Source organism: Zootoca vivipara, chromosome 3 (assembly GCF_963506605.1).
Source record: "Zootoca vivipara chromosome 3, rZooViv1.1, whole genome shotgun sequence".
Taxonomy (NCBI): Eukaryota; Metazoa; Chordata; class Lepidosauria; order Squamata; family Lacertidae; genus Zootoca; species Zootoca vivipara.
In genome coordinates this window covers 23,599,589-23,613,779 of record NC_083278.1, presented here as the reverse complement: position 1 = coordinate 23,613,779, position 14,191 = coordinate 23,599,589, and the positions used below count along the sequence as shown (strand labels likewise).

General features: G+C 42.7%; 1 protein-coding gene across 1 annotated transcript in view; it reads right to left on the bottom strand.

Moving 5' to 3' along the window:
• The window catches only part of SNTG2 (syntrophin gamma 2), a 134,919-nt gene that overhangs the window by 97,565 nt on the left and 23,163 nt on the right, over positions 1-14,191 (bottom strand). The window contains exons 6-7 of the mRNA XM_060272268.1: positions 9,176-9,219; positions 9,025-9,066 (exon numbers count right to left, since the gene is read on the bottom strand). Of these exons, the coding sequence (XP_060128251.1) occupies positions 9,025-9,066; positions 9,176-9,219 (86 nt within the window). The remainder of the gene's footprint in view (positions 1-9,024; positions 9,067-9,175; positions 9,220-14,191) is intronic.

Here is a 14,191-nt window from a genome sequence, read left to right as displayed (position 1 = left end):
ACACTCACACAGGACCTTCACCGCCTTCACTGGTTCTGATTTAAAAGAGAGGTAGAGCTGGGTATCATCAGCATACTGATGGACACCCAGCCCAAACCCCCTGATGATCTCTCCCAGCGGCTGCATATAGATGTTAAAAAGCATGGGGGAGAGGACAGAACCCTGAGGCACCCCACAAGTGAGAGCCCAGGGGTCTGAACACTCATCCCCCACCACCACTTTCTGAACACAGCCCAGGAGGAAGGAGCGGAACCACTGTATGACAGTGCCCCCAGCTCCCAAGCCCTCTAGACGGTCCAGAAGGATGTTATGGTCGATGGTGTCAAAAGCCGCTGAGAGATCCAGCAGAACAAGGAAACAGCTCTCACCTTTGTCCCTAGCCCGCCGGAGATCATCAACCAGTGCGACCAGGGCAGTTTCAGTCCCGTGATGAGGTCTGAACCCTGACTGGAAGGGATCCAAATGGTCCGCTTCTTCCAGGCGTGCCTGGAGTTGTTCAGCAACCACTCGCTCAATCACCTTGCCCAAGAATGGAAGATTTGAGACTGGGCGATAGTTGGCCATATTGGCCGGATCTAAAGATGGTTTTTAAAGAAGCGGTTTAATAACTGCCTCTTTCAGCGGGTCTGGGAAGGCTCCCTCACAGGGAGAAGCATTTACCAACCCGTGAAGCCCATTGCCCAGCCCTTCCCGGCTAGCTTTTATAAGCCAGAATGGGCAAGGATCAAGGAGACAGGTGGTTGGTTTCACTCGTCCAAGCAGCCTGTCCACATCCTCGGAGGTAACAGATTGAAATTGATCCCACACAACTTGACTAGACAGGACTCTAGCACTCCCCCGCCCCGGCCCTGCTCCCACGGTGGAGTCTACCTCTTCCCGAATCTGAGCGACTTTATCTGCGAAAAACTTTGCAAAATCATTGCAGGAGATCATGTGGCCCGTACTGGGCCCAGATGGAGCAGGTGGTTCCGCTAAATTGCGAACCACCTGGAAGAGTCTCCTGCTGCTGTTTTCTGCAGATGCAATGGAGACGGTGAAGAAGGTCCTCTTCGCCGTCGCCATTGCCACTTGGTAGGCTCGAAGTTGAGCTCTAGCCCGTGTCCGGTCTGATTCAAAATGAGTTTTCCGCCACCGGCGTTCTAGCCGTCTCAACGACTGTTTCATCGCCCTCAGCGCCGGGGAAAACCACGGGGCTGTCCGGGCTCCATGCAATCGGAGAGGGCGCTTCGGAGCCAGACAGTCAATAGCGCTGGTTAACTCTGCATTCCAGCGGGCCACCAGGGAATCAGCTGAAAGGCCATCGACATGGGATAAAACATCCCCTACCACTCTCTGGAAGCCAATTGGATCCATTAAGTAGCGGGGGCAGACCATCCGAATCGGTCCCACCTCCCTGCAGAGGGGAAGGGTTGCGGAGAAGTCTAGTTGCACCAGAAAGTGATCTGACCATGGCACTTCTTTTGTTTCGCTTTTACTTAATGTCAGATCACCAACATCCATAGAGGTGAACACCAAGTCCAACAAATGAAAATTGCAGAGTACTGTATATTCCAAAAAATCCAGGAATAAAGAAGACTTAAAACACTGGGAATGTTCTGCTGAACATTCTGCACATCAAGAAGTTCCAATGGGTCTTTGTATCCGTGGATGATTTAGTGGTCTTTGTATCCGTGGATGGTTCATGCCTCAAAGTGACCTCCACTGTATCCCAATCTCACAACTGATTTTCTAATTTCTTTTTCTCACGCTCTTTCAGCCTTAGATTATGATGAAGCAGTTGCTGCTTCCACTGTTGTTCAAAGTCACAGCACAGATCACCAGTTTGGTGCTGAATCTGCTTTGGTGCTGAATCTGCCCTGATGGATGGTCTTTATTGGGGATTGTGATCCAGTTGCTCTTGCTAGATCTCTCATTGGCTTTTGATACCATGGGATCCTCCCAAACCACTTACGGGCAACTGGCATTGGTGGAACTGTTCTGCAGTGGTACCAATCTTATCTCCAGGATGAGGTTGTTGTTTTTTTTGCCCCCAGGCTCTTTACAGTGGTACCTCGCAAGACGAATGCATTGCACAATGAAAAACTCGCAAGACAAAAGCGCTTTGCGATCTTTTTGTTGACTCGCAAGACGAAGTTTTCTATGGCTGTGCTCCGCAAGATGAATTTTTTTCTTTGCTTTGCTTACATTGGAAAACTGCAAGATGAAATTTTTGCAATACAAAACAACTCGCAGAACGAATTAATTTCGTCCTACATGAAGCTATTGGGCATAGTCACCGGGAAATTTAAAGTGAGGTGTCATCAGTACGCTGGCGATACCCAGTTATATTTCTCTGCAGCATCTGAATAAGGAATGGCTGAAAAGGCTCCTATCTCTGAATGCAGTGGCTAATAAAACTGAGCCTGAATCTGTCCAGTATTATTAATTTTACAGAATGCAATAGACTACAGCAAGCAATCTGAAACTCCTGCCTACTTTCCCTTCCTGTAGCAATACTGATCTGTATTCAGCTTCCACTGTGTTTGTCTTGGGCATAGGCTTGTTTATTCTGCAGAAGTTCACGTTTCCCCCTTTGTGTACGAGACCTGTATCCATCCTTTTGGTGTAAAGTTGACGACTTTACATAAAATGTTTTTTGGATCATATAGCAATTTGTCCCTTGGTGGGGTGAAACAACTGTTGTCAACTACCAGTCAGTTGAGATGTAAAGCTCAGCAGATAAAGTGTCACTTTAATTATTTTAATCTAAGGACATCTACAAACACCCCAATTCTCTCTGAGTGTTTTTCATTTTCTGGAGGGCACTCAAAACTGAAACTGAATAGGTAAAGCAACAGGAGAACCAAATCAGAATGCAAATGAAAAGCGGATTCACCCAACAGAATAAATTCATACCTTAGTAGACTCCCATCAGCCCAGCCAGCATGACTCACAGTCAGGGATAATGGGAATTTTGGTCCGGCAACATCTGAAGAGCCACCAATCCCCCATCCCTCATATAGATATAGCAACTAAAAGGTTCAGGGTAAAAGATCCCAATGCCTTGCCATCACGAGGCCATAATATGGCATAATTTGATGGGTGGCCTCCGGCAAAACTAGAACTCTGCTCTGGTAGTCTCTCACATGCAGGCAGCCACTGGACCTGATGTTTCCTGATTCCAACATGACACAAGTGTATTAAAGTGCACTTGCATAGTACTGCTGAGAAATGAGAAAGAATGAAGGTGTAGACAGTCCTTTCAATGTTGCATTCCTTCACTCATACAATGGTCTTTCAGGACCAAAGGAAAGCTGGTGCAATGTTGCCATTTCCTATCAGCAAGGGCTTGGATAGGGCATTGTTTTTGACTAGCTTCCTAAAGATCAAATGCCACTTGAGCTGCTGTGAAGCAAACCAACAGTTCTCTGGGTGCAGACAAAGCTAACCTATTAGATGTAGCTGCAAAATAAAGCCTTGGCAGATTTCAGGAAGAATACCATATAATGGATGGTTGTTAATGGATATTTGTTAATATTGCCTTATGATACAAATTAGTATTTGCTGGGGTTTGGGAAGTGGGGGGAGCCTCCTCCTGAGAGCGGTAACAGATGTTGTTAGTTTCAGCTAGATAAACTGTGATCAGTTGGTTCTGTACAAATTTTCTTTTTGCAAGAGAGAATTGTGCTAATTTGAGCTCACAAGAGACTGACAAAATTTAAAGTGAAAACGACAATGGAACATTGTTAAGACGGCAGGAACATAATTTGTTCCCTAATTGCCATACACCCCCCCCCCCAAATAATAATAATTCCAATTCTGATTTTGAGAGCCAGTGTGATGTAGTGGTTAGAGAGCTTGGGAGACCAGAGTTCAAATCTCAACTCAGCCATGAAGCTCACTAGGTGACCTTGGTCCAGTCACTGCCCTCTTAGGGTTGCTATGAGGATAAAATGGGAAGGAGGAGAAATCTGTACGCCACCTTGAGTTCCTTGAAGGAAAGATGGGATATGAATGTAATAAATAAATGCAATAAATAATATTCTGCACAAGACTCTCTTTGCCAACTAAATAATCAAAGGCATGATGGATTCAATGTTCAGACACATTTGGAAAGGTTTTTTTTGGGGGGGGGGGGGAGGGATAATTATTTGAATCCAAAGTATGAGGGGCCCAATGAGGAATGGCCTTTAACATAAGCAAATGTCATACTTTGTGCACCGAAAGCACCTACCAGGTTAAATCATTGGCCTATCTAGTTTGGGGTTGGCTACACTAGCTGGTGGCGCTGTGGGTTAAACCACAGAGCCTAGGGCTTGCTGATCAGAAGGTCGGCGGTTCGAATCCCCGTAATGGGGTGAGCTCCCATTGCTCTGTCCCAGCTCCTGCCAACCTAGCAGTTCGAAAGCACGTCAAAGTGCAAGTACATAAATAGGTACTGCTCCAGCGGGAAGGTAAACGCCGTTTCCGTGTGCTGCTCTAGTTCGCCAGAAGCGGCTTAGTCATGCAGGCCACATGACCTGGAAGCTGTATGCTGGCTTCCTCGGCCAATAACGCGAGATGAGCGCCGCAACACCAGAGTCGGTCACGACTGGACCTAATGGTCAGGGGTCCCTTTACATTTACCTTACACTAGCTGGCAGTGATTCTCCATGACTTTTCAGACAAGGGTATTTTGTAGCCCTACTTGATGATTTCAGGGATCGAACCCTTCAGCATGGAAAAACATGTGCTCTATGGCAGTTCTCCACAAAGAAAGCCACTCACTAGGTTTTTAACCTTTTCACTGTAGTTTCTTGCACCTTCTGAAAAGCAGTTTGGGCATCTTTCAGAACAGGGTTCAGTGAAATTCAATGGTACTTACAATGTAACCAGTGGAAATATGGAAAACGATGAACCCTGTATATGAGAGCAAAGAGTCTTCTGCTTTTTCACAGCACATGTGGGTTTGAAGCCCCATTGGGTTGCTGCCATTAAGCTAAATGGAACTTAACAGGCACAGGATAGAGAAGAAAGAAGAAGAAGTGCAGAGTTCCCCCTCAAAATACATAGTTAAGAAAAACTCGATTTAGAACAGGTTTTAGACAGACACGGTTTTGTGCCCTTCTTAAATATATGCATAAAAACAAGAGTGCCCTTCTGTCTGTTATATTCTACTATCTACATTAACTGCTTTTTTCCTTCATTGCACAGCCTCAGTTTATCACTACAATATTATTATGAAACCACACACATTCTTACTGGTTTAACGATGATAAAATACGAATGGGCCTTACATTAATTGCTAACTTAGGTCCCCTTTCACAAAAATCATCCAAGTCACTTGGGTAATAGAGGGACATTTCCTATGAAGTTTCAAATTAAATTCTTGCTAATACTCGCTATAATCATTTTAGCTTCTTATAATGTGACAAAATTATCATGAATTCGGCATGACTTTTGTTCAGTTATTAAGTTCTTACCATGTCAAGTGAAGTGATTTGCAGCAAAAAAATGCTTTTATTGGATTTTCTTTAATCCTTTTTGCAATGTAATGTCATGCGGTGTAATTTTCCCTTCTCAGAATAATATTAATGGTTGTCATTTTAGAGATACTATACTAGTGGCAGATAATCCACCAGAAAGAAATTCCAATAGACAAATAGGCACCTTTGCTAGTGTAAATAGAGAAAGAGAGCTCCAAAGTGTAGGTACACACACACACACACACATTTTTTACAAGTGCTGAACAAATATTAATTGGCACCTGTAACAGGGCCACTCAGTGTTCAACGAAGAGTTACTGACCCATGGGAAGAGCCCACTGGAACCAACAGTGGGGAAAGTCACCCCTGCTTTTCTCCCTCCCATTCTCCCACTTATTTCTCCCACCCACTGCTTGCCTCTTTCATTTTGATGCCCACTTTTTCCATTGACCCACAGGGAAATCAGTTGTGGGTAGAGCCAGTAGTGGGGAAAATGACACATTCTCTCTCCCCCCCCCCCTGTTTCTACCATTCCCCTTTTCTTCCTCTATGACACTCCTTTTTCTCTCACACACTCTGATACTGTGCACACACTATAACTTTAAATCCCATTAAATGCATATTTCCCACCCACCCCTTCAAAGAATTCTGCACACGATAGTTTACCCCTCATTGCAATACCCAGCAACCCTTATTAAACTGCTGTGCCCAGAATTCTTTGAAGGAAAAATGTGCTTCACATGTAAAGTGTAGACACAGCCACACTTTTTGACACCCCTTTCCCTATGTCTCTCTCAGCCTCTCTCATTTTCTTTATATCTCTGTGTAAAGAAAATGCTAACTAGCACTAGGGCTGACCATTTCTTGATGAGATTTAGGCTTGAGCAGACATACCCAGAACTGTGCTGTTAAAGGGGCACTTTTTTAAATGAGTGTGCGGCTTTTCCGAGCAGGATGTGTCGCTCTTGAAGTCTGTAAATTGCATTTAACAAGACTATAACTACCGTACTGAGAGAGAGAAATGTTGTTTCCACTTTAAGCTTAAAAGGTAAAATAAATATAGGTATACAATGCATAAAAAAGGGTTAGGAAAAGCTTCAGAGGTGATTTGGAAAATCATATCTCAGCTTAATCTTGGCACTGATAGGAATGAGGTTCTTGCCTGCACAAACAAACCTGTTGAGTGTTACACTCCATTTTGAAGCATGAACAATTAAGCCAGAAAACCTTTAGTTAACCATAGTTGTTGTTGTTGCTGCTGCTGCTGCTGCTTGCCATTACCAGGAAACTATGGTTACCAGTTTCAAACCGTATTTAATAGCATGGCTTGTGCTAAAGTTGATAATCATGGTTTCACAGTTTGGATAAAACAGGAAACTATGGCTAACTAATCATTTCTTGATATTTCACTGATTCTTAGTTTCAAGGCACAAGAGCTTCCTGGGCTTTCCCTCTCTGCTGCTCCTTCGAGCCTTCGAAGTCTGTGTGAGATTGGTGCCAGAATGGACAACAATTAAATTAAATTAAAAGCACATTTCATGCATCTGGATAATCTTTGTAGAATAACTTTATAGACGAATGAAAGAAATAACATTGAACTTCTTATTGTGTGGCATCTGAGCACCATGAGCTAGGCAAATTCACAATACAAATCAGATTTATTTTGTATTTCTGATTTGGGGTGCCCATGAGTGGTGTCCAATTTTCTCTCAGCATAGAACGACTACACCTTACTACAAGGGGTTGAAATTCAAAGCAATGCAAGCAACCAGTTGTGAACTGAGACCACTATTTGCGACCTAGGTCGCTTCCAGCCTATCAGTATTTGGGGAGCAAAATTCATGTTACACAACTGTAGAGCAACAAATCTGCTCCCTACCCTCCTCCCCCAAAAAATCTGGATTGATGGAACATTGTGTTGTTACCCTACAAAAGGAGGTTAGAATAACCTACCCACAAAAAAAATCAAAATAAATGCTCAATAAACAGGTTGTGCAAGCAGCCTTAGTTGCTAGTAACCACAGCTGTCCTCTGCCATTCTACTGCTGCTGAGTCTTTGCTTTGTAAATTGCTGGATTTGCTTTATGTGTTACCTTCCTATTTCAGCTTACATAGTCTTGCTACATCATGCTGCCTGACCTGCACTTTGATCTCTTCAACCTAACAAGAAACCCATTGGCCTCCTCACTTCTGAGGAATGGTTGTTGTCCACCCAAACAGATGAATTAATATACTGGAGGGACTGATAGATGACACAGAAGTGTGTTCCCAGTTTAAAATTCTTTTTTTTCCCCTCAACATCTCCTTCTCCGACCTCTGTTAATCTACCATTTCTCAAGTGGCCACAACTAACTCTGTGCACATTCAGACTTTGCTTTTCTGCATTCTGCCTTTCTTGGTAGTTGCAGAGGCATATCAAAACCGGCTAATGAATTAGACAGGATGAGCTAATGTGGATCCATTGTCTTAAAAAAAACAGAAAAGGAAAAAAAAAACATGCGGTGATTTAAGCAATTATTTGTATGATTAGTTCTGATTGTGTTTTTTCATTACAAGTTTCTTAGGAGTTACAGCTTCCCTGCTCCTTCTATTTTGTGTAAGTGTGGCAACTGAATGGTGTTAATGGGAGTGTCTTCCTCACTTTCTACCTAATTTCCATGATGGAGGGGAGGGGGAGTAGGGATCTCACATGTGAACAGAATAGCCAGCACAAATATATATATATATATATATATATATATATATATATATATATATATATATATATGCTACATCCATGTGAAGAAATATGCCAACAGCTCAGGACCACAATACCTCAAGGGCCGCCTCTTTCCATGTGAATTTACCCAGACCCTGAGATCACCTTCTGAGGGCCTTCTTCATGTGCCTCCTTCCAAGAGTGGCCCAGAGGGTGGCAACACAAGAATGGGCCTTTTCTGCAGTGGCTCCTCATCTGCGGAAAGCTCTCCCCAAGGAGGTTCACCTGGCGCCTTCATTATACACCTTTAGGCGCCAGGGGAAAACGTTCTTCTTTAGCCAGGTCTTTGTTTGATTTGATTGACATCCTATGCCCTTTTAAAATGTGTTGGGTGTGTGCATATTATTGGGTTGTTGTTGTTTTTCTTTTCATTATGTGCTTTGTGGTTTTATACAGTGGTACCTCTGGTTACGAACTTAATTCTTTCTGGAGGTCCGTTCTTAACCTGAAACTTCTTAACCTGAGGTACCACTTTAGCTAATGGGGCCTCCCACCACCGCCGCACGATTTCTGTTCTCATCCTGAGGTAAAGTTCTTACCCTGAGGTACTACTTCCGGTTAGCGGAGTCTGTAACCCGAAGTGTTTGTAACCTGAGGTGTTTGTAACCCAAAGGTACCACTGTATTCTGATTTTATCCTGTGAACCGCCCTGAGACCTACGGGTATAGGGTGGTATATAAATTCAATTAAATAAATAAATGGCTATGTAACTTTAAAAAGTGCGCTGAGAACTGTACTCTGGCAACACTACAACATTGACATCCTAAGGAACAACATACAGGAAAACAGTGGTAAAGAAGCAATCTAAGGTGCAGAACTTACCACTTCTTCATGGGTGGCACCTTCTACGTTTATGCCATTAACCTAAAAATGTCACAAAACGGTTATTTGAAATTTCGGACTAATATCAGAATGTTATACAACCATCAAAATAGTAGCATACTTTTGAAGCAGTTGTGTAGAGTAGACTGACCTGTATTACAGCATCTCCTATAAATAACATTCCTGACTGGTCCGCTGTAGAGTTATTTGAAGAAAAGAAAAACCACACATTAATTGAGAGACTTACAATAAGGACATATTTTCTTGCAGCAGTTTGTCTTAAGCAGGGTTATTGTAAGAGTCACTTCTACTACTGCCTCTCTTGTAAAAAATGCCAGCAGCATAGTAATCACCCAGCAAAGCTAAATAGATTGGTAGCAATTCTAAGGAAATTAAGAGGGCTGATTTCCAGTCACAAAAGATTATTTAATATGGAACACAAATGTCGCTTCCCACTAATGATGGATTTCATTAAATTATGGAGGAAATACAATTCACATTTTTCATTAGCTTTGGTAGGACAGTAAAATAGGAATTCTGCCTCCCTTGTTCTTTCCTCCTGAAAAGATGTGCAGAGGCTGCTTTCATCAAGGAGGTTGCACAAAGAATTTAATAAAGCAATTTAGTGTGAACTTTGAATCCACTTCACTGAATAGAGTAACCCGATATATTATTTCAACCAGTAATTTGCAAAGTTTCTGCAACATGAAATTAATGTGAATGTCACCTTGCCAGCTGCATGCATAACTAAAGCAGCATACAATCTCTCCTACTCTAAGAAACACGTTTTTTAAAGCCTCATCTCACATCATAGCACTGCTGTTTTTCACTCATCTTTTCAATGGCTTCCTAGAACGTTGCTCTAATTAGAAAAAGGAAATAGTTAAAAACGGCATAAATAAAGGTCTACGGTCTAGTTCAGAGATATGCTGCTGCCCTCAGTTTTCCTACAAATGAACAGTGATGGTTCACTCTGGACTGACTCCCTCCTCCTTTCAAAAATCTGAATGTTCATGTAATTACCAACACCCTGTAAGTCTCCAAGCCGTCTTCCCTGGCACCTCCTGCTGTAATGGCTGTCATAGCGGCAGCATGCATGGTAGGCGGGATCTCTCTCTCTCTCTCTCCTTTCTCCATGCCTCTGCCTGTCACTGGGATCAAATGCTGCCATGGCAATGTTCAAGGCCCCAGAAACCCCAAGGAAATCTGATTTCCATACTAACATCAGGTGCCCTTGGGAAACTGCAGGCCCACAACTCCAGAGACCCAATGCATTTCCCCCTAGGGAATCTGTGCTCTCGGTAACTTAACTGATCCGGGGTTCCGAGCTTGTGAGACTGTTTCAAGTGTCAAGCAGGAGTGGGAAGAAAATAAGTCCCCATTCAGACTTACCACCAACAGAGTGGAAGTTGTTTCCTGGTGGTATCTTACCATTCTGCTTTGTTAAATATAGAAATCATACGGGCATGGTTCATTTCCAGTGAACCAGCATTTGCTCTCCTTCCCAGCAGGTGATAGGCAGATGAAAGGATTGACACAGATAGCTCCAGAAGTGTATTTATGCAAATTAATGAGGAAGAGTCTATGAATGGCTGCTAAGCATGATGACTATACTGTCTTCCAGGAACAGAGGCACAACGCATCTGAACACCAGTTGCCAAGCATCCACAGTCAGAGAGGGCTATTGTCCCCATTTCCTATTTGTGGACTTCCCAGAAAGGTAGCATATGTTTGGCCACTGTGTGAAACAAGATGCTGGACTAGATAGTCCTGTGCTCTTTCTTACATTTTGATGATGGCCATACCTCATCCCCACAACTGGAACAAAGCCCTGAAGTCATCTGAGAATTGCTACAACCAACAGTGGTGTAGCGTGGGTTGCCAGCACCTGGAGCAAAGTGAGTATCCTCAGCGCCACGGATACAATGGATCAAAGGAGCAAGAGTTCAGCGACCTTCCCGAATGACAGCCATGGCACCCCAGGAGCATCGAACATGGCAGAGAGTGGGACAGGAGATTGGTCAGGAATGGGTATCTTTCTAGAGCTCGTGCAGAGGGATCCCTAGCAAAAGCCATCAGCCCAATCTACCCACGTGAACACTGGGAGATTTTCTGTGTGAGGGGGAGGGTGTACTATTTATTTATTTATTCTATGCTATTTGTTTTCCTTTTGAAATTTTGGCACCCCTAAGGATTTTGCGTTCAGGGCAAACTGCCCCTGTGGCCCTGCCCAAGCTATGCCACTGGCAACCAGGCTGATGCATCCGAAAAGCATGAGCTAGGTATACCGCTCAAATCTCATGGCTGAGAGCATGTCCCACTTTCTCTATTTTAAACAAAACTCTCTACTTTGCAGAATGTGCCACTGTGAAGGCTCTGATGTTGCTTTATAATGGCAAAAGAATTATTCTCTTGCAGGAATTTTCCTAAGCCCAGGATGTATTCCATGGTGTATGAGAAGAACTTGAAAAAAAATTCTCTTATTTAAGATGTACGTGACCATGCATTGATGAGTTGTTCCTTTTCTTCTGAGGAAAACAAGTACATTCTGTACAGTTTGATTGGCAGGAGTTTGTGATTAGCTCCCACTACAAAAAAAGATTGCTACATAATGGTGCTTTTATTCTGATTTTCTATATCAAGAAAAGTGAGACATGGAATAAAGTGGCCTAGAAATATGGTTTTCTGAAAGTTTGAAAAATGGCTCAGATACATACTAGAGGGCTGAAATTATGGTTATTTCTGTTATTGGGTAAACAAAACCACAACACAAAAAAACTGTAATCCAAACAACATGAGTAAGGCTTTTTAAAAATCTTTTTAAAAATTGTCTTTCACAGCAAAATGAATACAACTGAGTGTCCTGCAGTGAGGTCCAAACTGCATTTTCATAAATTGTACCCTAGGAAAGCACAGTTACCACTCTTTTGTGATAAAAGTGTGCTATTAGGAATACAGAGGCTTTTCAAACTGAATCAAAACATCTTTCAAAAACTGTATGTCTACCACACTGAAAGAATACAGAATGTTCCTAAAGTCTAATGTAGTCCACTTGGTAAGGTTATATTTTTCTCTCATTTTGTTTCATACTGCTATATTTTAAAGCATGGCAATATGCTTAGTACTTCAGTTCTACTGCATTCCAAGAAATTACTATATGTAGGAATGACAGATGGTAAAGAAAACAAAATCTGATCAACAGCGCAAAAAAAAAAAAGCAGTATGAGAATTTTGGAAATGTTATGAGTAAACTCTAGTGTGCGCTTACCAGAATTTGCTCTTTTCTTTTGCTTTTGGAATACCATTTGCATAGACATTGTACATTAAACTGGTCCATCTAATGCAGTACTCTCAACTTGACAAGCAGTGGTCATCACTGGTCTTTTCCCTTCAGCATTGCTCTTCTGGCAAACCATGGCTTAGCTCACAGCAGTTCAGTGGCAGGAAGACCAGAGCAAAGTGGCCAAAATCTCCTCTCCAGGAATCTGGATGCTTGTGCTAAGTCATGGTTTGGCTTAGGGTTATGTGCAAAGTAGTTCGACGAGGAAACAACTCCCCTGTATTTATATGAAGTTCTTGCAATACTACAGCAACCAATTCTCAATAACCGGAGCTGAGCCGTATTTCAGCCAGAAGATATAACCAAAGGTCAAGCACCTTTAGTTTCAATTTTCCAACAGGAAAAATCAGACGCTGCTAATACCGTAGCTGGATCCCATGCAGGTGTGCATAAACTCATTGATTTCAATAAATGCACTTACCTCTGCATAGGATCAGGCCTTAAGTATTTTCCCCACTGGAGAAGAAGAAGAGGAGGAGGAGGAGGAGGAGGAGGAGTAGTAGTTTGGACTTGATATCCTGCCTTTCACTCCCCTTAAGGAGTCTCAAAGCGGCTAACAATCTCCTTTCCCTTCCTCCCCCACAACAAACACTCTGTAAGGTGAGTGAGGCTGAAAGACTTCAGAGAAGTGTGACTAGCCCAAGGTCACTCAGCAGCTGCATGTGGAGGAGGGGGGAAGCGAACCTGGTTCACCAGATTATGAGTCCACCGCTCTTAACGGCTACACCATACTGGCTCTCAGTACTTAAGCACTTAACTTTGGCTGGTAGAGTTGGGATTGCATTGTCCAAAAAGGCCCACGGAATAGCTTCCACCAGAGAGATCAGCATGCCAACAATGGTTCATCCCAATGCTGCCATCCTTGCAGCTTGTGACTGTTATAAACATACAAGTTGATTTACTTCAGTATGACTGAATGTGCAGAACCATGTAAGGCTCGTCTTAGTCTTAAAAGCCACCTTGCATTCACCAGAGCTTAGAAGTCTGAACATTAAGATCCATAACTAGAACACAGATCCAAATCTCTTATGGTTACCTAGTGCTTGTTCACTGTACCTGCTGCAGCTCAGAAGCAACCATAGAAGAGTACTTCTGCAGCACAAGTACATGGTCACCTCCCAAATCCACTACATGAGCAATACACAGACATTCCCAAATACCTTACATGGCATCTCATCCAAATTTTGACTTTTCAAGTTAGACTAAAAACTAAAGTTTGCCTGCCAGGAAGACAGAGCTGTTTCTGCTGCTGAAGCTATCATGGATTAATAGGATGATGCTTCTCCTGTGATTTCTTGCTACCTCTGGATAATGGAAAAACTCATGCTGCCAATTTGATCATTTTATCTTAAACGTATTTTATCTTGTAGCTGCATTCTGTTTTCCCCCCAGATGGCACATCAATCAAAACACAGCTCCATAGACTTTATTTACCGCATCATGGTTATTATATTGTTATGGTGCTCAAACATAAGCTTGCTATAGTGGCGATAAAGAAACAATAGTATGAATTTGCAATACCCGCAATATTAACTTAAAACAGCACTGAAGGGGAAAGTGGGGAAAGGATTACAGTTTTAAGTCTTTCAACTTAATAAACTTTGACAACACCAAAGTGTGAAACGAAGCTCATAAATGATTTAGAGGATCCTGGAACAATACACTGTTTATTACACATAGATTCCCCTCTTCCTTTGGGAAAGCTTAGAGCGGTTTATAGTATGCTGTTCTTCCATCCTGCCACTTCCATCCTGGTCAAGCTAAGAGCTGCTAAGTTATTCTGTAACAGCATAATGTACCCTAAGGCGATAACATATAAATTAAAAA